This window comes from Vipera ursinii (genome assembly GCF_947247035.1).
Source record: "Vipera ursinii genome assembly, chromosome: 9".
NCBI lineage: Eukaryota > Metazoa > Chordata > Lepidosauria > Squamata > Viperidae > Vipera > Vipera ursinii.
Window position 1 is genome coordinate 17140245 of NC_139523.1, and position 23594 is coordinate 17163838.

The 23594-nt window shown below is 39.8% G+C and overlaps 1 protein-coding gene across 1 annotated transcript; it reads right to left on the reverse strand.

Annotated features, from left to right (window-relative positions):
* Positions 1–1980: 1980 nt before the first annotated feature.
* Positions 1981–9186, reverse strand: LOC310644698 (trypsin-like; the record flags this gene model as incomplete). Its single annotated transcript, XM_083369983.1, has 5 exons — positions 1981–2160; positions 4053–4189; positions 5846–6096; positions 7151–7331; positions 9144–9186. The coding sequence occupies 5 exons, from the start codon at positions 9184–9186 to the stop codon at positions 1981–1983; spliced, it is 792 nt and encodes a 263-aa protein (XP_083226109.1).
* Positions 9187–23594: the final 14408 nt, after the last annotated feature.

Consider the following 23594-nt stretch of genomic DNA (forward strand, 5'->3'; position numbering starts at 1 on the left):
TGACTCCGGGCGGTTTATCAACCTTTATTAAAACTCAGTTCCTAATATGGTCTTCATTTCGGTCATTTCCCACAAACATATTATTTCATTATACACTAGCTTTTCAAATCTTACAGAAAAAATAACCAATATTCCAAATCTCCCTGGTCTCCCAATCCATTTAAAGCTTTCTTAAATCAAAATCCATTTCCCCCCTGTTTTTTTTGTCAGTTGTATATTATTTTAAATTTTTAAGATTCTATTTTAAAAAAAATTAAATCCAAAGGAGTTACAACTCCCCAGGTGTCCAATTGAGTTTGCTGTTTTGAAGGTCTCTAATATCCATAAACTGGTTAAATGGAACATTGCCCAAAGTAGTTAGAAAGTGAGTTCAGCTGACTTAGTGTCCTTGTGAAAAGCTGTGCCGCTACTGAGAACAAAAATGTCCTCTTGGCTCCTGGTGCTCAAGCCCATGGGAGATGGCTGTTTTATGGTCTCCTCATGAGAAGTTGCAATTCAGAGCACCTCCGGGTGACTTCCCAGTCTCTCCTTCTTTGGAGAAAGGTGAAGGACTGGTTTTACTCACCAGCCTTTTGCTCTGCATAGGGATCACTGTCTCCAATTGTTCACAGAGACATTTTTAGTCAGCCATGACTCACACCGGAAGCCAGGGGTGAAAGCTATCACTGAGGTTCTCCATTTTAATGTAATCCATAATTCAGGTAAAACCTGAAGCTTCGCCCAACCATGCCATGCTTAAGGACTGTCCATAGGGTAAAAAAGAAAAGTCAAGATGGCAGCCATGATGGTACGATTGAACTTCTGCCCAGGCAAACTTAAATTTTTGACTACACCCTGCAGTCCTCCCTGTTCACCAGTGTGTTTCAAGAGCCAGATTCCAGAGTTCCTTACTGGAATTTAGCTAACCACAAAGTGCTCTGACATTGGAGCAGGAACCAGACAGCCCCATGTCTTTCTTCTGGCCAGCCATTGCCATAGACCCTCCTACATTGGTGCCTACCATGCCCAAACAGAGGGAAGAGATGAGCAACTGAAAGATGCAATGTGGTCATTGGTCTTACCAAGTGGGAATGAAGTATGAAAATGGGGTACTGATAATAAAAGATATACCTGAGTTAAATTGTTGAGCCTTCAAAAGTTGGTTTTGATATTGATCACCTGGGCAGTTACTTTTTTTCCTTCCCATTCTCTTCCGCCGACCCCCAACTCTTTACTCTTCCAATCCTTCAGAACATGAGAGCCAAGAATGAGGATGTTTGTGGCCCCAATCACCTGCCCACTCCAATTTCCCATAGGACAGTTCAAGCTCCCCCACAACTCGTTTATACAGATAATCCTCCACTGAGCCCAAAATTTCTCTTGTTAAGCAAGACAGTTGTTAAGTGAGTTTTGCCCAATTCTATGGCTTCTCTTGCCATAGCTGTTAAGTGAATCCATGGTTAAGTTAGTAACATGGATCTTAAGTGAACCTGGCTTTCCCATTGACTTTGTTTGTCAATAGGTCAGAAAAAGTGCTCACATAATCCCAGGTCACTGTAACCATCATAAATACGAGCCATTTGCCACATGTCTGAATTTTGATCGCATGGCTGACCATGGGGACGCTGCAACAGTTGTGTGAAAAGCGGCCATGAGTTACTTTTTTCAGTGCCATTGTAACTTTGAAGGGTTACTAAATGAATGGCTGTAAGACGAGGACTGCCTATATAAAAAAAACCAAAATTGTTGTCTCTTTTCATAATACAGATTGACAGTGTTGGGCCCAGGAAATAATAAACTTGCAAGAAATCAACCACATAACTTGACCCGGCTGTACGGAGCCCTTGGCCAGATCTCATAATATGTGAAATGTCCCTCATAGTTGCAGATTCTAATCCTAAGCCCATTCAGGAAACGTGGGGAGAAACACACACATACACACACACCCCGATATGCCAGGAAATTCATTCCCAAAGCCTTCTCAGAAATGATTATCTTCCTTTATTCAAATCCATCATAGAGAGAGCGTATCCAGTTCTTAATTGTGTTCCGAATCCACGGGACAACACAGCAGACTTTGGCATAGACTCCTGGATTCCCTTTTTGAGCACACACAAACGTCCCCCAAGAAACCACACCTTCAACTAGCCCGTTGCAGACAAGAGGGCCTCCAGAGTCACCCTACAAGAAAAAAAAGGCAGAAATGGTCACTTAACGCTCCCATGTTGATCTTATCCTAGTATAACTTCAAGAAAAAGATCTAATTCATTTTTATATGATCCCAATCGCTAACTGCAGTCCTGAGCACTGGCACATTTGCCCACCCTTGGCAGAGGAAAACACATGCCTCCAGCCATTATGGGTCAACGCCGTGACAATGGATGTCATCGCTCTGACAACTGAGAATCAGCAGCCGTTTTCTCTTTTATTTATTTATTTATTTATTTATTTATTTATTTATTTATTTATTTATTTATTTATTAGATTTATATACCGCCCCTCTCCAAGGACTCGGGGCGGTGTACAGGGCAATTAAAATGCTAACAACACACAAGGTATAAAAATTAAAATAAGATTAAATCAATAGCCCTAAGTAATAAATACATTCTAAAATTTAAAATTTTTAAAATTTAAACTCTAAAATCCAATCCCTCAGACCAGGCCACCCTGTTTAAACAACCAAGTCTTTGATTCTAACGTGCCTGTTCTATTCTTTTAGAGTTCAGATGTAGAAGAGGGGATGGGGTAAATGCTTGAGGGTTTGGCTAGCCATAACAATGTAGACGTCTGGGAACTCAAGGACACATGGTCTGATAAGGTTTTGGCAGGCTGAGAGGCTGGTGAGAAAATCCCGCGGCTTGTGTTAATTGGGGAATGTGATTTAAGACAGCGTGTGTGGGGTGGGAAATGCAACTTGTTACTTTGTATCTGGGGGAAAGAATCTCAGTTTTGGGTTCAACTATGTAAGTGCCAATACTTTGTTTCCTAATAAAATGTTCTTTAAGGAAGAATTCTTGCCTTGAAGTTCTTTAAATGGTTTCATCTATTGGAACCATGACATTGGAACCCTTATACCAGGGGTAGGCAACCTTGGCTCTTTTATGACTCATGGAATTCAACTCCCAGAATTCCTGAGCCAGCCATGCTGAGGAGAAATGGAGAGGTTTCCATACTGAGCCATGCCGGCTCAGGAATTCTGGGAGTTGAAGTCCACGAGTCATTAAAAGAGCCAAGGTTGCCCACCCCTGCTCTATACTGATAGTTCTTGACTTAGTGACCCTTTTGAAGTTACAACTGCACTGAAAAAAAGGGACTTACAACCAGCACTTCCAATGCTGTAGCGTTTTAGCATCCCACACACTCATGTGTTCAAAATTCATGAGCTTGGCAACTGGCATGTATTGATGACCATTGCAGAATTCTGGAGTTACCATTGGGATCAATATTTGTGAGCTTCCCAGCTGGCTTTCAACCAGCCAAAACAACAGACAAAGGCAGCTTTGCTTAACCACTGCATGATTCACTTAATAACTGCAATGATTCGCTTAAAACCATGCAAAAAAGTTGTAAAATTGGGCATGACTCAATTAACTGCCTTTCTTAGCAATGGAAATTTTGGTCCCAATCATGGTTGTCAAAGCATGCACAATCTTATTGCGCTGAGATAACCCAGGAGTAAGCACAGTAAACAGTGGTCTATATTAAATGGTGATTTATCTTACACTATCTACAATATCATACACCAGGAACAATATAAACACATGTGCTAATACAGCAGGATCCAACAAACCACAATTACAGCAGGAAACAGAAGAGAGAGGACACAGCAGCAGAGCCTTCCCTTTATTCAAAGGCTCTTAAAGGGACATAGACCCTGCTGAGTCATTCCCATCATTATATCATATATCTCACATTATCCAAGCTGGTTAGCTATTAAATCATTACCCTGACAATGGTCATAAGTTGAGAACTATCTGTACATGCCTCTAGTTGTTATGCAACCACTATAACTCTCGCATGTTCTTAAAAGCCTATAGGCACAGGGCTGAAACTGTCATCAGCTCTCATCTTACCTGGCAAGAGTCAATGCCTCCTTGAGGTACTCCAGCACACAACATGTGTGAAGTGATCTTACCAGAATATGCTTTATTGCATTGCTTAGATGGAACAATGCTGACATTTGCACACTGCATCTTTGCCGGAAGTTTGTCTGCAAGACATACCAATTGGTCAATAGTGACAAAAAACAAAAGAAGTTAGCGATGCATGAACATCAGGCATATCTGTGGCTTTTTAGATGTTCCTGGGAGAGAAGTTCATTCAAAGTTTTCAACTTTGGTCCTTCTAATCAGGCCCGATTGCCAGATTTCAACAAGCAGAACTTGAGCCAAATATAGAACGTTATAAGAAACCAAGAATGTCTGAGTAGACATCAGAAATCTGTTTGGGATCCCTTTGATCACATTGCCTGGGAAATATGGGAGGCAGAACCCTAATACGTCTGGAGAACATGAAGTTGAGAAATGTTGACTGAATTGTTTAATGGTTTGGTGAGCCAGTTCTTAGGTTTTCATTCATATACAACAGGATTCCTCAACCCCCAGTCTGTGGACTGGTACCGGGCCACGGTATGCCAGCAATAGGTCCACACAAACAAGCAAAGCCCCATCCGCGAGATGCAGGCAGCACACAAAACCACGCACTCTCCGGTCCACGGAAAAACCTTTCTCCACAGAACTGGTCCCTGATGCCCAAAAGGTTGGGGTCCTCTGATATACAAGCAGGAAACGAAAGGTTGAGATTTCCACACTTAATTTATACTTTGTGTTCTCACATATGGCTCCAGCGTTGCACTTCTACTTCAAGTTACACCAGAGCCTTGAGTGTTTCTAGTTTTTATGGATTATACTCCAAGTCCCTTCTAAAACCAATCCAACCCCAACCTTATTCCTAGCCCTAGCCCTAGCCTTAGTCCTCCTAACCCCAAACCCATCCCTAGCCCATAATCCTAACCCCAGGGTTCTCATTTCTTTTAAGCTCATCCTTTTTAGAAGTACACAGGCCATTTCACAGATGTCTGTCTTGGCACTTATAGTAATTTAATTTTAATTTTAATTTATTAATATTTCTATACCGCCCTTCTCCCGAAGGACTCAGGGCGGTGTACAGGGCAAGAATAAAACACAAAGCTACAAAAATTACAAAGTAATTAAATACATGCCCATAAAAAACAATAAATACATTAATAAAACCCCAATAAAATGATAGTAAAAACCCCACCAATCCCCCCTCAGGCCAGGCCGGCTTGTTCGAACAGGTATGTTTTCAGATCGCGGCGAAAGGAGCGAAGATCGGGTGCCGTCCGGAGTTCAACCGGTAACTGGTTCCATAGCTCCGGGGCGCCCACAGAGAAAGACCTCCCCCTGGGGGCCACCAATCTACATTCTCTGACCGGTGGCACCCTGAGGAGGCCCTCTCTGTGGGAACGCACAGGGCGGAGGGAAGTTGACGCCGGCAGCAGGTGTTCCCTGAGGTACTCCGGACCCCTGCCATGTAGGGCTTTAAACACCATGACTAGTACCTTGAATCTGGTAGTACAATAAGACAAACTGAATTTCAGAGTGGAAGATTAAACAGCAGTAAGAAATTGGCAGGGTCATATTTCAGTGGTGGGATTCAGCCAGTTCACACCAGTTTGTCAGAACCAGTAGCTAATTTTTTGTTGCCCAGGCCCAGAACGGACTTCCGGAAGCGGCATCCACCCAGAGAACCAGTTGTTCACATATTGGAATCCCACCACTGCCATATTTGTATAAATGATGATGAGAGGAAAACAACATTTGCCCATCCCTTTTTGCCTCCTTACTTTGAGGTGATTTGATCGTGCCCCAGCCTGAAACAGTACATTGTTGCCCATCTTTTGGGCAACTGGTAGGCAGCCGTGTGACATTAACTGCTTTAGTTATTGTGGCACAGGGTTTAAGCCGAATAAGCATGTAATCCTTGTTCAGTTTCTTTTTATTGTATTCTGGATGGGGGATAGCTTGAGCGACATCCACACACTGCTCTGTTGGTTCAACCTTTTTCAGATTATGCTTTCCTAAACACACCTTCACTCTGTATAAAATAAAAAAAGAATAAAATGAGGCCCGGGGGGGGGAACATGAAGAAGGCTGAGAAACAACACCCAATAGAAACTAGAAATTATTTTTTGTTAGATTTTTGTCCTATCTTTATTACTTTATAGGTGACTTAAGATAGCGAATATACATAATATTCCTTCCTCCTATCTATTTTCCCCACAAAAACAATTTTGGAGGCGAGTTGGGCTGAGAAAGAGTGATTGCTATGAAGTCATCCAGTCTGCTTTCATGCCTAAGGCGGAACTGGAACTCACCACCACCTAGTTTCTAGGCGAGCACCTCAAGAATTACATCAAACTGACTCTGATGGATTATACTGCTGTTTTAGGTTGAATAGATCATAACAGGCAATAGATAGTTCTTTAAAACATGCTTATACTGAGACTCTTCATTTGCATATTGGGGTTTGGGGGTTGAAAGTCAAATTATGAGTGGGGGGAATGACATGGATTTTGAGGGCTGTTTCTTGTTGTGCTCTCTGGTAAAGAACAAGACTCTTGTTCCTTTTCTTAGCATTTGTCCTGCATGGTAGCAGGGTTCTTGCCTAGTTCACACAACAAAACCATGCATGATGTGAGGAGAGTTTTTTGTTTTTCAGTCAGTGTCAGGCATGAACAATGTGAAGAGTTTAGCTACTTTATTGCTCATGCCTATTGCACAGGAATCTTCCCAGACTGGCAGTTTGCACCTGGGCCAGACTAGATAAGGTTCAGTGGCATTCAAAGGGGGCAGACCTCTTATGCCTATGTGAGGATTACAGACTAATTCCCCGTTTGACTCCTCCCTCAGCTGATCCAGTCTCTTTCCTAGAGTCACCTTGATGCTGATGTGGACTGAGAAAGAATGACTGTCTCATGATTTCCATCTGGCTTCCATGCCTAAGGGAGAAACTCACCCCTGGGTTCCCCCCCCCATTCTTAGCACCTTAACCACTATATCAACTGGCTCTCAAGGCAAGGCTCTTATCCTATGATAAATATCCTTATCATTCTCCCTGCTGCTTAATGCTAATTTCTTCTTTGACTTACATTTGTTTGGCTCTACAATGGGCTGCTGTCAACACCCAACATGGGTGCACCAAGCTTGCTCCACAATAAATCCTCCAATTGCCTTTACTTCCAGTTACAAGGGCCGCCTGGAAGGGACGGGAATTTGTTTTGCAGTCATAGCCGCCTATGATTCGGTCAGTAGTAGTTTCCTGTGCCAAGACTTGAGATAAAAGCACACCAAAGAAAAAAATGGTCATAAGACGATCGTTCGCTAGGACCTCACCCACTGCTTGGAACATCTCCACTTGATATTTTCTAGAGCCCACCTGAGCATGAAGTCCTTCTCTATTCCACTGCCTTGCTTGCTGTTGTTCTTCTAAGAGGACTTAGAAGGACTTTCTCCAGCAAAGATATTCCTCTGCGCCAAAATGAGACCAGGTGATTCCACATAAGGTAGAAGAGGAATAGAAACCTGAGGAATTTTGATGCCATAAACACTGAGATGGCAACTTTGAATATTACGCACTGAACTGTGGTTCAAGGGCAACTTTCTCTCTGGAGATCTACCATAGCAGGATTGTTTTCATTGGAAAGGTGAGACCAGTTTGGAAAGAGCAAGCCATAAGAAGAATGGGAGAAACTTCAAACTTATCTGCTTTCAGTTAGCACCCGGAGAGCAGAGCAGGCTAAGAACGTAAACAGGTTTCCCATACTCCGATGACAGGTAAATAGCAAATCTATTGACATTATTATAATGGCCATTTCTAAATTAGTGTTTATCTACATAAATCAGAACCTACACAATTGATGGAAATGTGTGTCCTTTTTCTTGAGAGGGGAGTAGCAAACTCTATTCCAAGAAAAGAGAATATTTTAACTCACGGTTGAACTGTGGGGTCCTTGGTGCTCTCTGAGCTTGGTTGTTTTCTTGCAGACATTTCATTACCAAACTAAGTAACATCATCAGTGTTAGCCAACTGTCTTACTTCAGAACACTTGGGGACAATCTTTCCCTGCCTTTCTTTCTTACCCAGCTTGTTACAGCGTTGCTGTTTTTATCTTGCTGACATCCTCTTTTTTCCATCATGTCCTCATAATGCTGCCTTCACAAAATAGATGGGCCTAAGTTCTTTTTAACCCTCTCCATTTTAAAGAATGGTGACATCTCAGTTTAACTGCCCATTCAGGAGAGGCAGTTTTCCTGAATGTTGTTAAATTGCAAATCTTATTTTTTCCCAGCAGTTCATGACATATACATCATGATGTCATCATGCAAGTGATATAAATTGTTGTGAATTAAATAATTTGTATCATAACACAAATGTTACAAATTACTGCTAGTGATGTACAATTAAAGTAAAAACAACAAATTTAACTGTCCACTCCAGAACACATGCAACACACTTGTCTGCTCTTCCTAGAAGAAATTTGGTCTGTTACTTTCAGAGTCCGCTAAATGGGGCATTTAAATTGAGGTTTCACCTTAGGATTGGAAGATTAAGTATATAGCTATCTGACGTACATTTCTTTAAAAATTTCTATTTAATTTATTCCATCATAGATTTATAATTGTCATTTTGTTTTTCACTACATATCACATAGATCTAGAAAAGGAAATGAGAGATTATACCTGGAATTTACAAGGAGTTCCACTTTAGGTTTCCAAGTTTATACTCAACATTCTTGCTTCATACTGGGTCAGACTGATTATATATTATGCTATGCTATGCTATGCTATGCTATGCTATGCTATGCTATGCTATGCTATGCTATGCTATGCTATGCTATGCTAATTTATTTACTGCTCATCTTACTGTAGAGTTATTCTGTGACAATTGTGTAGTTAGGGAGCAAAAATGGATCCAAGAATGAGAATGAGGGGGAAACAACATTGATAAATTTGTACATCTGAATCTGGAATGTTGCTCGCTGTCTCTTCCTCCGCTTACTTAACCTCCTGGTATTGATAGCAAAGATCCTAATAAAGCTTACAAATAGGAAAAGGTTGGTTACCCAGAATTAATTTCCTTACCTGTTGAGCTCACCAGAAGTAACCCCCAAAATAATTGTTTCATCATTGGTTTTGTGAGGTCAGCTGGAACCCAAAAGTCTTGGGACAATTTGCTGCAGGGCAGGAGATCTGCAAAGAACAAAAGCATGGATGTCTACAAGATTAAATCACAGTTATTGGCCGCCTCTGTGGCAATAATGAGGCCAAGCAGCATTATCACCAGTAACTGTGTAAACAGTTCCCCTATAATTATTATTCATAAAGCATTATCATTAATTTTCTCATGCTATGAAATAAGAGGTGTTACTATCACTTCCTGTGGGTGAGACATAAATGGGTTTTATCGGGCAGGGGATGTTGGAAATTTTACTCAGATTATTTATTTATTTAAAATTATTGACATGGCCACCTCTCTCATAGCAGTGATAGTGACTTTTCATTGTCTGTGATCATCATAATAAAATAATAGAAATGAAGATGACGGAGGAGGAGGAAGCTGATTTATATTCCGATTCTTAGTCACTTTTGAACACGAGGTATATAACAGAATGCATAACAATGGTACAACATTTAACATTTAAAGTGTTGAATGACAGACACATCATGGGATTGGTACTAGAACAATGTTCCATAATCTGGAATGAAAAAAAGTTGGGTAGAGAAACAGCTAAAGCACTGTGGTAGACTAGTTACAAGGCACTTTTCTATGGAGACCCATTATTACTGGAACCAAATAATGTGAGACGAGTGGGGGGATATAAATTGATTGAATAAATGGGTATGTGAAAATCTGAGTACTAACTAAAACAAATTTCACTTCCAACAAGATATAAGTAAGTTTTCTGTTCGAAGAGAAATATCCTATTGAAATATGCATAATTATTTTTTTAATGTTTCAGTATTTGATTTGTTGAATGTTGTGTTCCTGCACAGTGCAATACTTCTCTGATACATATTTAGTTAATATAGGCGGAAGGAAAAAGAAGAACTCACACAACTGAATGTTTGGCTATCATATCTATCAATATTTCCTCACATGTTTTGACTGTGGACAAAATAATAACAATAACAAGAAGAAGAAGAAGAAGAAGAAGAAGAAGAAGAAGAAGAAGAAGAAGAAGAAGAAGAAGAAGAAGAAGAAGAAGAAGAAGAAGAAGAAGAAGAAGAAGTTGGAAGGGATCTTAGAGGTCATCTAGTCCACCCCCCTGCTCAGGCAGGAAACCCTATACTATATCAGACAAATGGCTGTCCAGTCTCTTCTTAAAAACTTCCAGTGTTGGAGCATTCCCAGGTTCTGAAGGCAGCTTGTTCCACTGATTAATTGTTCTGACTATCAGGAAGTTTCTCCTTAGTTCTAGGTTGCTTCTCTCCTTGATTAGTTTCCATCCGTTGCTTCTTGTCCTGCCTTCAGGTGCTTTGGAGAACAGATTGACTCCCTCTTCTTTGGGGCAACCCCTGAGATATTGGAACACTGCTATCATGTCCCCCCTCGCCCTTCTCTTCATTAAACTAGACATTAAACTTGACAAGTATGTATATGTGTCTCCGGTTTTTCACTCACCTCTACTTCCAACCTCCAGATGCAATCTGATAGAAAGTAAAAGATCACCAGATCACCTGCATTTAAGAGAAGATTCCTGTAGCAAAGCAGAAAAAGTCCTTAAACGTTGAAGGAATGGCTGCTAAAGAATCCTGTTCCATTAAGTGTCAGAGAGAGGCAGTTTTCAGAGATGAGTTTTTGCACATTAAGAATTCAATAACCCTTTATAAATAATCCCAATAAAAATTCTAGGAAGTCCCATTATTGCTGGTGTGAGCAAAGAATTATATTTGATTACTTAAATAATTCTATTCAATAATACAATTTTACACTGCTTTCTTTCAGTTTAGACAATGGATTTATAGCTTCCCTTTCAGCCACTTAAGTAAGACACACATTTCAACTGGTGTTTGTACACCCAGTTAAAATATATCCTTGTATTCTAGCCTGTATGTTATTTGGAGCCAGAAGTATATTATGTTGGATGATGGTCAAATCTCAAAGATACCTTTTTCATTTTGTGTTCTATCTAATTTATGTTTCATGAGATGATTAAAATCTGGCATGATCTAAAAGGGGGGAGAAGGGAAAATGAGGTGACTCTAACTTGTTTATCCAAGAGCACCAAATCATGTTAGAACTTCTATTAGTCTTTATTCTGCGTGCTTCTGATCCATGATCCAGCCATAGATCCCAGAAATGTTAAATAAAAATAAAAATAAAACACTTTTGCAAAAACAACTTAGTTTAAATCTCTTGCACTTTTCATAACAAGTTTCTTGAGCATCCTTTCTTCTCTCTTTTGAAGCCAATTTATTAGGAAATGGAGTTGCAAATTTTACACAATTATTTTTTCATTTGATAACTTTCTACAAAGGGGAACAATACTGATATGCATTGTAATGCCATCAGAACTAGCCTATTCCAAAAGATTAAATACAGTAGCATAGTCTCTTGTCCAAATTTAAGGTTATAGTCAAATATACAGAGTCAAATTGTGAACTGAATCTCACTCACCTGCAATTCTTGACAAAGCTTCAGATGGAAGACAGCCTTCACAGGGTTGTCTAAAAGAAAACAGTGAGTAACTAATGAAGAAGTTAACATTTAAATGCTGGAGAAGGAGGATGTCCTGGACTTGAGTCCTTGCATAATGTATCATAGGTTTGGAGCATCCACTGTGACTCAAAGTAGTGGTTGTATATCTTCCAATCTCTTTTCCAGCAAGAAACCCATGTTAAAATCTGAATGGGGCAACCTACCAGCTCATGGGTCCACCATCCACCTCTTCATATTATGTCTCTTGAAGAAACATCAGGATCTTCCTAGAGTATAATCAGTGCTTTTTTTGTAAAAGAAAAAGGTGCCGGAACTCACACGTGTCATACAACCCACCTTGCCTACCCTACAAGTTTCCATCCAAAAAAGGTGCCGGAACTCCGTTCTGAGCGTTCTATGAGGAAAAAAGCCCTGAATATAATGGAGAAAATGTAATAAGCTTTCCCCCCCTCCCCCTATCGCAGAGTGTACATTTCTCCGATAATGTAAACTTATGATCTGAGTATTGGTGGTAGAAAAATGGGGAAATTGGGCAGCTAATATTTGAATTTAAAGAAAGCGCAACTTCTGGAAAACCTGTTCAGCTCCAAAGATAATCCGAGGTTTATTCTTTATCAGAAAGGAAGATCCAACCCACTATTTCATGTTGGACACATGTATTGTTCTTTACTTGTCTTGATTCAGGGATTAAATGCAAAATTGTGTTTTGAATTTATTAGTAGAATTATTAACTTTGAATGGGAGTCTACGCCTGGTGTTTAAAAAACAGCAACACGTTCAGATACAGTTTGCAGGGAATAGATCTTAGCTCCATGCATGACAAGCATTGCAAGCTTTGCATTGTTCTGTAAAAGGAAAAGTCTTCATCAGGGTCCAGTCCAAGCTGGGAATAAACAACATGGTGACTGCTTTAGAAAGAAGGTTGTAGTTTATTCAAGAGGAGAGCCAGACAGAAAGATGGTTCTGGAAGAAAAGAGAGAGCCCATGTAGTAGGGACTGGGTTTTTATACCCTCTGGGGCTTTTGTTTGGAGTTGTTTCCTGTTCCTGTTTCAGCCTTTGTATTTCCTATGTACTTTGACCTGAGTCTGAGTGTGCCCCTTTGGCATCTGAGGGTTAATCCTATCATGTCCTGTCTTACAGTTTGGGTGGGGTATGTAGATTTTAGGTATCTTTGTCTTCCTAAGCTTCTAGCTGGAGGGGTCCAACCTTCCTGAATGGATTATCACATCTGCATTTCTACAGAGCTGGTTTCTGCTTGAGGGAGGGAGGGAGACTTAGGGCTATTAAGAAAAACTGGGCATACTTTTCTGCCTCTTTAAGATCCTATGAGGAAATATAATATTCTGCCCTTTTAATATTTCGTTCTCTGAGGGTGGGGGTTGACTTCCCACAGTTCCAATAGAGATGGGTATTTTTAAAAAATCGATTTTGTTTTATGATATTTCTAGACCACAGAAAAATACTGTTTTTTGAACACAGACACTTCAGCTAGCATGGCTCATGCCTGAAGTTGGAATATAAGAACATCTGGATGACCATGGTTTTTCTTCCCTGTGAACGAGAGGGAAATCATAAAACCAAGGTATCACCACATTCAGGGTAACCCCAAATTTAGAAAGATGGTTGAAATATATTTTAGGGAGAAAAAGCTTAAAAAATATAAACCCATCATTCAAAATAAAGAGCCTTGGTGGAGCAGTGGGCTAATGCCTCCTTAAGTAACACCAGCTGTCTGCAATTAGTGCAGGTTCGAGTCCCACCAGGCTCAAGGTTGACTCAGCCTTCCATCCTTCCGAGGTAGGTAAAATGAGGACCCAGATTGTTGGGGGCAATAAACTGACTTTGTAATAATGCCACTTGGGGCCCCCCAAAAGCCCTAATAAGCAGGCATATACATAGAATGAAGGCTATTGCTAAGCACATTGATTTGTGCTTCTTAGATTGTAAGCCGCCCTGAGTCTTTGGAGAAGGGCGGGATATAAATGGGATTAAAAATAAAAAATAGATTAACTGTATACTTTGAAAAGGAGATCCCTCCCTCCCTCCCTCCCTCCCTCCCTTCCTTCCTAAAAATATTAGTGACTCTGTTACTTGTCTGTTAACATTACCCAAGATGGTTTCTTGGAAAATCATTATGAATGTCCCTTAACTTATTTGTGCATGCATTTGTGTGCCTATGCTAACCATATATAAATATACACTGTAGACTATATAGGAAACACACACACATTCCAATTTACATATTTAGATAAGTTTTATGCAAGTGCTGAATAGCTCTAATATGTAAGTGTGCTCCTTTGCCATTCATTGGTATGGTATTTACTTTAGAACATGTGATAATATTTTGCCAATCATTTCAAGACTGTTGCAAAAAAAAAGCATTACATCTTAGAACATACTGTAACAGTATGGTCTTAATCTGGATTAGGTGTTAGATTACATATTTTAGGAGGCAGAGCTCGGTTTTGAAATCCTCCCTGTGTGATGTTGCCAGGATTTTCTTCCATAGAAAAACATGTGGTTGGGATGGAAAGATGTTTATTCAAAAGGCAACTGGACTGGTTTTTTTGTTTGTTTGTTTGTTTGAGGAAGAAGTCATTTGTGATTGGATGGTATTTCTTTGCAGTCTTCTGGTTGTTAGCACTCTCTCTGGGGGTTTATCTATGCCTCAATGGCTCTCAGAGAGAGTGCTAATGACCAGATGACTGCAAAGAAACACAATCTTTCTATTGCCCACCACCACCACCACCATCCAATCATAACTGTCAGAAACTATCCACCCATCATTCTGTCACTAATGAAGCTTTTGGAAGAAGAAGCAAAAGATCTTCTTCCTCAAGAAAAAATAGTACAGTTACCTTTTGAAAACGTACCTTTGAGACATCTCTGACCTGGATGACTGAGAATCTCCCTAGAGACACTTGCCTGGGACCTTTTTTCTAATCCTCCATGGAAATAAAGATGCAATCATAAACGTGGCTCAAAAAAGTCAAACTTTCTCAAATCTTGAGTTTTGGGGAGGAGGTGTATAAAACAGGTGGAAAAGAACACTCCGTCCCAATTTTGATTCTCCATGGATGCATATTTATATTTGCATTTCATCTTTGCATTTGCTTTCCCCCCCTAAAATCCTTGTGTCTTGATTCCCAATCTGTGTTGCGCCCACCCCCAGCCACCCCCAGAAATTATGTACTTGTACTCACATCCTCTCAATCAAGTAGCTGCAATAGTTATCACTTTTCTTTGTGCTCAGGTCATGTGAAAAAAACAGCTGGAAGATAACAATGTTACCATGGCATTTTTTTTCTATATCATCTGACTTTTTCAGATTAGTATAAAGTCTATTCTTTAATTATTATTGAACTCTGTCCATCACTCTGGCTTTCCCTCCTCCTTCCTCCTGAATCTTTACTATATAATACATCAAAAGGCCAATTTTGTTGATCCTGAATAAAAACTAAACAGAATTAGTCATAGTTATTTTTGGACAGAACATCGTCAGAAATTTCTGTGGCCCTAGGCTAGACTGAGAAGTTGGGGGGGGGGAAGTATCCCTAGAAGAAAATGACAAACTATCTCCACAATGTTGCTAAGAAAACTATATGCACACCTCTGGGCTTGGTTGTTTTCCTGCAGACGTCTCATTATCCAACCTGACAATATCATCAGTGCTGTACGACTGTCAGTACTGGGAATTTGGAAATGATGGTTCTATCCATTCTAAGGTGTGTATATATTTAAATGCTATATTAATATTAGCTATTAGCTAAAGAGCCTTGGTGGAGCAGTGGGCTAATGCCTCCTTAAGTAACACCAGCTGCCTGCAATTAGTGCAGGTTCGCATCCCACCAGGCTCAAGGTTGACTCAGCCTTCCATCCTTCCGAGGTAGGTAAAATGAGGACCCAGATTGTTGGGGGCAATTAAGCTGACTTTGTAATAATGCCGCTTGGGGGGTGTATGAAAGCCCTAATAAGCAGGCATATACATAGAATGAAGGCTACTGCTAAGCTTGTAAGCCGCCCTGAGTCTTCGGAGAAGGGTGGGATATAAATGGAATTAAAATAAAAAAATCAGTGCTGTACTGAACTGTACAGTATTGAACATTTTCCTAGTTGGGTAATGAAACATCTGCAAGAAAACAATCAAGCTCAGAGAGTACCAAGGACTCCACAGTTCAACTCTGAGCTACAAATATTCTTTACTGTTTGTATATGCTATTGGTACATCTGTGAAATAACCAACTGTTGAACTTGACTCAAAGGAATCAAGCTTGATAAAGGCCGAAGAAATATCAGTTTATATATAAGAAGAGATTGTGGTTCATTAAATTTACTTTAAGAATTGGCTGTCATATTAGCTGAGGGTTTTTTATTCTAGAAAACATTTTTTTTAAAAAAAATCTATTTGTTTATTTAATTGAACACTAATTTTCATAACCCTGGAGGTGCTTCTCATTTCAATGCTGCTTGATAGACTGTTAAACTTAAAGCAAGCAATTTTTTTTCTCCACTGTTCTCCAGAAGTTGAGCACAGCTCCCAGTTAGGTCAAACGTTGTATGTGGTGCCCAAAGTGGCATTTAGGATTGCAAACTCAAGCATTGTTGACAGAGATCAGCAATGTGTAGGAGTGTAACATTCCCTTGTTACTAGTATTACTGTGGTTCCACTTCCTTCCTCCAAATAAGATTTAATAGATCAAGAGTGAAAAAGAGGCAAAATGAAATGGCAGCAGAAGACTGCTGCTGCTGATGGAACTACATCATTTCTAGTAGCCAACTGCTATCCTGCTGCTCAGTTTCACAAAATTCCTATTGACAACAGACAATGACAAACTCATAGCATTACCATAGCACCCAAACCAACTTAAGCCCTCTAAAATGTTAAGTAAACCATCTTAGGGTAAACAAAAATACCCAGTAGTCTAAGAAGAAAAAATAGGAATCATCTACAACATACGGTGTGAGGACTATAACAACCACTACCATATATAGGACAGACAGGCAGAGGACTAGCAGAACGCATCCGTTCTGATAAAACCCCAATAAAATGATTACTATCATTTTATTGGGGTTTTATTAATGTATTTATTGTTGGGCATGTATTTAATTACTTTTTAATTTTTGTAGCTTTGTGTTTTATTCTTGCCCTGTACACCGCCCTGAGTCCTTCGGGAGAAGGGCGGTATAGAAATATTAATAAATTAAATTAAAATTAAATTAAACATCAACCACTGGTCAGAATACACTATGAAAATTCTTAATTTCACACTACACAGACAGACTTAACCATAGTTTCAGCAGGGAAACTGTGAACATCTTAGACCAAGCTAAATCCAAAAGCACTAGGAAATTCCTGAAAGCCTGACTCTCAGACAAATCAGCCATCAATTGGCACATAGAGATAAATCATGTTTACACACTGTTCCAAAGAGACAATAAAAAAGCCAAGAGAACACATCATCTCCAGCAGTCAAGACCCAGGTAAATAGGGATTAACACCAGGCAAACAATCAAGCAGAAAACAATACCCTAATTCAGGAAATACCAAGGAGAAAAACCATACACCCCACCAATGATGGCAGGGCAAGCTACTGTATATAAAGAGGGAGTAAACACCACATCACTAGTACTGATTATGTTATCTAGTTGGGTAATGAAATGTCTAAGCAAACAACCAAGCTCAAAGTGTACCAAGGCATCCACAAAAAAGATTTGCTTTTAGCCCTTAATTTTGAGTGAGTAGGAGAAATAGAATACTATTCTTTATAAACAGAACTTGCATTACTAGAATTCTTTCATAATGGCTTCATAGCTTTATTCCAGTTAATCTACTTAATTGGAATCTTTGTGTCCTAGGAAATATTTAACAACATTTTGCCTTATTCACTGAGAAAGACCAGTTTCATTGAGGGGTTGTAGAAGTAATCCAGGGTTGATTTGCTACATATATGCACAGGAGAAACAAGGATACTTCATTAAATAGGCAAAATCTAATTCATTTGTAAGGACGCCAATTCAGAAATAATGACTGCTAACTACATTTAGCCACTGCTATTCTGCCTCCTCAGGTTTTGCTATTTTTAGACTAGATTTGACTTAGTTGAAAACACTTTCAAACTGGGAAATAATAGCTAAACGCTTGAAATAGAGGGGCCCCATTTGAAAAGTAAGACTTATGGCAACAATGCATGCAGCATTATCATGATTCAGTGGTGTTACTGCCACTAAGACATCATTTTAATTATTTGGGAACTTCTACACCCAGCCCAATGTACATAGCACCGAATAAGGTCCTGTTTAGTATATTGCTGTGTTTCTCAACCTCAGCAATTTACTGGCTGAGGAATTGTGGTGGCTGAAGTCTACACATCTTCAGGATGCCAAGGCTAAGATACACTGGTATATAGTAACTTCACCACTCCGTGCAAGAGAACTGACACTACATATTATGGCCAAACATAGGAATAAGAGCATGTGCAACCCTATGCATACATTGCAAAATAATGCAACACAGTATCAGTTAGAATAATGCAAATCACTGAAGCTGGACATCCAGATGTTGTGTAGCAATGCATATTCCCCTGTGCCTTCACCTGAAATGGCTCCATCAATTTTGCATGCATGCCTAGACTTTATAGCTGAGCAGCATGTGCCAAAGTGGCTGAGATTAATTCTGATGCCACTTTGCCTATACATATGCTAAATTCAATAAATCTAACCATCCTCTGTTGTTTTGAAGTATTGAATTATACAGGTGTCCCCTGAGACTGGTACAAAAGATTTCTGTCTGTACACAAGTCGCTGATACAATCATTTAAATGCTAAAATGGACTCCTTTGATCCTTAAACAATGGGAACATCTGGAGATACAGAAGCTGATGATGTTATCTTGCGGGGGTGTGAATATGGGAAGAGATAAATGAAACTATTTGATTGGGTGTTCCAGAACACACAAACACACACACACACACACAATAGAAATTTCAGGCTGAGCTTGTCATGGTGATGCTATTTACGTCGATTGATATCAGTGTCTTTTTATAATAGGCTTGGGTATCGTGAACACACACACACACACACACACACACACACACAGAGAGAGAGAGAGAGAGAGAGAGAGAGAGAGAGAGAGAGAGAGAGAGAGAGAGAGAGAGAGCAAATGTGAAGATTCTTCACCAAACACTTTGGTTCTTATTGCTTTTAACGTTGTAAGCTGCCCAGAGTTGCCTTTAAGCAAGCTGGGCGGCAAACAAATCTAATACACAAACAAAAAAAACCACACTTTGATAGATCATTCTTCATATTAATGGCTCTCAGTTGCAAAATTACCTGCTAGGAGTGGTGGAACCTTGAAGCTGCCATTTTAAATTTCCCACAGTGCTCTTTACTACTTATAAAGGAGATTAAGGGAAATTTAAAAAGAAGCACTATGGGGAGTTTGTCATTGGCACAAGGCTATAACAAATCTACTCTGGTGTGGGAAGAATCCAGAGAAAGAAATATTTTGGGAAATATTAAAAAGGCAGAATATATTTCCCCAAAGGAAGAATATATTACCCCGAAGGATTTTAAGGGCAGAAACCAACCCCCCCCCCAAGTCTCTCTGCCCCAAACAGAAGCCAGGTCTGCAGAAATGCAGATGTGATAATCTTGTCAGAAAGATTGGAAGATGGGATTAGAAAGAAAGATCCCTAGAATCAACAATCCCTCACCCCCCAAAAAAAAATCCAACAGTCATCAGCCATAGCCCCAGGGAAGCAGGATATGACTTTTGGGACATAATAGGATTAACTCACCACCATCAGAATACCAGAAAGGCACACTCAGACTCAGGTCAAAGTTCATGCCACAGGAACAACTCCACACAAAAGCCCAAGAAGGTATAAAAACCAACCACTCCCTACTACATGTGGTCAGTTTTCCCAGAGCCATCTTTCTGTCTGGCTCTCCTCTTCAATAAACTGCAACCTTCTTTCTAAAGCAGTTGCCATGTTATTTATTCCCGGCTTGGACTGGACCCTGACGAAGATTTTTCCTTCAACACTGGGAATAGATCTAAGAGCAAAATAGGTTTTGCTCTGGCCTGGACTGCAGGACTAAATAAAACATTCTAATTATCTCTCCAGTTAAAATATATGCTCACACAAAAATTGTGACAGATTTAAATGAAAAAAAGGCAAGAAGATATATAAATAAGAGAAATGATAAGCTCCTGGTAAAAAAAACCTGGCACTTTATGAAATCAGATATCTATTTGGCTAATGGCCAGTGTAACAGCTTGCCTTCAGAAACTGTGGGCGCTCCATCACTGGAGATTTTTAAGAAGAGACTGGACAATCACTTGTCTGAGAAGGTATAGGTTCTCCTGCTTGAGCAGGGGGCTGGAGTAGAAAAGGTCCCTTTCCTCTCTATTCTATTGTAATGTGGAGACAGATGACTTGTGCTCTGGATCCAGGAGTGTGTAGTTAACATGATATTATCCCTGTTGGTGGATTGTTTTAGTGGCAATCCTCAGCTGTTCAGTTCATTCAAAATGCTTTGGGCTACATTCCCCAATATTCATGAAGAAGATCCTAAAAACAAGGAGAAAAAAATATTAAGGAGTCAAATAAGGGCTATCTATCCTGAGCTGCCATTGTCTAGTGAATCACAAGAGGGCAGCAAAGAGTCACAGGAAACTCTCATGCCACTTAGTGGTGAGCCAGAGTTTAGCAGCCCATGTCTGGTAACTATTAAGCACACTCGTCTATGGAGATTCTCAGTCATCCAGGTATGGTTGTCCCAAAGGTGCTTTTTTCAGGAGGCAACTGGACTTTCTTGTCTTTCTTTTGAAGATGTTTTGCTTTTCATCCAAGAAGCTTCTACAGCTCTGACTACATGGTGGGGAGTGGAAGGATTTATATTGCTTGCAGACAGCTGATCATTTGCATTCCTTTAGAGAGTCGTTGAAACCATTTTAGAGGTTAACCTGTGTGGGAAGTCAGCCCCCCCAACCCAGAGAAGGAAATATTAAAAGAGCAGAATATTATATTTCCTCAAAGGATCTTAAAGAGGCAGAAAAGCATGCCCAGTTTTTCTTAATAACCCCAAGTCATCCTCCTCCAAGCAGAAACCAGCTCTGTAGAAATGCAGATGTGATAACCCATTCAGGAAGGTTGGAGCCCTCCAGCTAGAAGCTGAGGAAGACAAAGACACCTAAAATCTACATACCCCACCCAAACCCTAAGGCAGGACATAATAGGATTAACCCACAGATGCCAAAGGGAACACCCAGACTCAGGTCAGAATACATGACACAGGAAATACAAAGCCTCAAACAGGAACAGAAACAACCTCAAGAGCCCTGGAGGGTATAAAAACCTACTCCCTACATGTGGTCTCTCTCTTTTCTTCCAGAGCCATCTTTCTGTCTGGCTCTCCTCTTCAATAAACGACAACCTTCTTTCTAAAGCAGTCGCCATGTTATTTATTCCCAGCTTGGACTGGACCCTGATGAAGACTTTTCTTTCTACACCTGGGTCCTCAGGGTAACCTGAGAATTGCAAATGTGTGTGGAGCCTTCTTGGCTGCAGGATGTTTTCTGCTCTGTGTCCCTTCACTGTTAAAGACAGGCACAGGCTATTGGGGATGAGTCTGTGCTGTCTGAATCTCAAACTGAAGCAAAAATGGTACCTGTAGTCTGCAATATTTTCTGGAAATCCATTCATACTCTCTCATCATTCGAAGGGTGTTCATCCCAAAATGCATATGTCTATGTGTAAATGTCTATGGAGATTCTTAGTCATCCAGGTATGGTTGTCAGTGATGTACAGTAGTCATAAATCTTGGGCTACCCGTAGCTTCACAATCTTCTCCAAGTATCATAGCCATGACACCCAAGCAAAATTTACAGATATGCCTAGACAAATCTAAAGCTAAATTTCATCCCCCAACCATGAATTTCCATTGCTAGACATCCTCAAAAACAATTGTTAGACATATACCTTAAAATGAAAACATAATCTGCCCCAACACATTTTTACATTGCATCTCTCAGGTTCTGTTGACTTCAGCTGATAGCTATATTCTCCCAAAGTTTTCTTTAACAAGATTTATTGAAGAGAATGGAATAAGTTATAAAAATCTCAGCAGTCAAATTGCTTTCATTTTGGAACTCAGTTTCTTTGCTTATTGAGGCAGACTTTTTCCCCCAGTTGTTTATTAACTGCCTCTCTGTGAACCAACTAATTATCTATTAGTTTTCCAGATAACCAAGTTATTACTACTAGCTAATGTTTTCCCTTCTGAATCTCTCTCAGGCTCTGAATATACTATGACTTAGTCTTCCCATTGTTGTTTATCTACAGCATTGTTTACTTTTTGGTTGAGGGCTTAATTAAGAAACAGAAAAAATATGCCACCCTCCTTTGCACAAAATACCCATAAAAACTTCTCATTAATTTTATGGGGCATGATCGCCATCCCATAATTAATTCAAACACTTCCTTTTGATGGCAGAGGTTCAGCTTCAAAAAATGCATGGAGGTTAAACAAAAGATTTTAAGTGATGTAACTGGGTGCTTTTAATTAGAAATGTGTAGGAGAAGAGCAGGCAGACTTGGAATGCAGAGTAAAACAAGTCATTAATTTATGATCCTTTTGTTTCCACAAGAGACTCAGGCCAACCCCCCCATCTTGAATTTGGCAGACCCTTATTTAATGCCTATTTAGTGCTGCTAGTTGACTGGGTTCTTGTGTATAGACTTCAATAAATCATTTATGCTACAACCTACATGAAGGGTCCTGATTCTTTGCCCCTGATAAAATGCCATTTATCTCACCAGGAAATATTATATGTAAACATTAGACCAGGGGTAGGCAACCTTGGCTCTTTTATGATTCGTGGACTTGTGAACTTCAACTCCCAGAATTTCTGAGCCAGTTGAAGTCCACGAGTCATAAAAGAGCCAAGGTTGCCTACCCCTGCATTAGACTGAACCCCAGTTAAAAAAAAGTAGAGACATATCAAAGTTCTTCTTACTTATTTCTCACGTTCTCATTTTGTGTAATCTGATCTGTTGTAAAGAACAGTAAACTTGAAAGCTATGTTCTTATCTCATTCGAGGGTCAACAGTAGGTCAAGAAAGATATCCTTAGAGTTTCAGTTGGGGACAGACTATTCTACACTTAAATGTGCTCATGGAATACATACAACACTTCATATATAGCTTTTTCTCTCTGCATTCGGTAGTGAATGCTAATTTCATACAGATACCTTGGTTGAATCTCTCTTATTTGGCTTAACTCTCTTGAATTGTTGTGATAATCCCCTTGGAAGCATCCTCACATTTACCCTAAGTAGATACCATTCCTGCAGTCTACAGATGCACTTACCAACTTGTGTAACTGGGTAGCAGTGATCAGCCATTGTCCATGGAGAAGGTCTCTGCGGTTTTCTCCAATGAATTGTGCCTTTGCATGGTGTCTCAAAAATACTTAAACATTAACTTCATTATGGTGCTACCATGATAGTAAGTAGTAGTAGTAGTAGTAAGTCTGGTCTTCATCCAGTATAGAATGATTTGATTTTTTTTTAAATCAGAGATATTCTTAACCCTTGTATCCAGCATCACAATTCAGAAATTCAATTCTTTTCATCGGTCTTTCTAATGGTCCAACTTTTGTATGCTGTAACTGGGAAAGCTGTGGATTTGATAATTTGATAACTTTAATGTTTTATTATTATGGTCCTTCTGCCAAACAGCAGAAAGTTTTAACATTTCCCAGTTATTCCCAACCAACAGCTCACTTTTGGCTGGAGTTGATGAAGTTTCATTCCAGCAGTTGAAAGGCAACCAGTTGGAGAAGGTTGATCTAATCTGATGTTGACAAC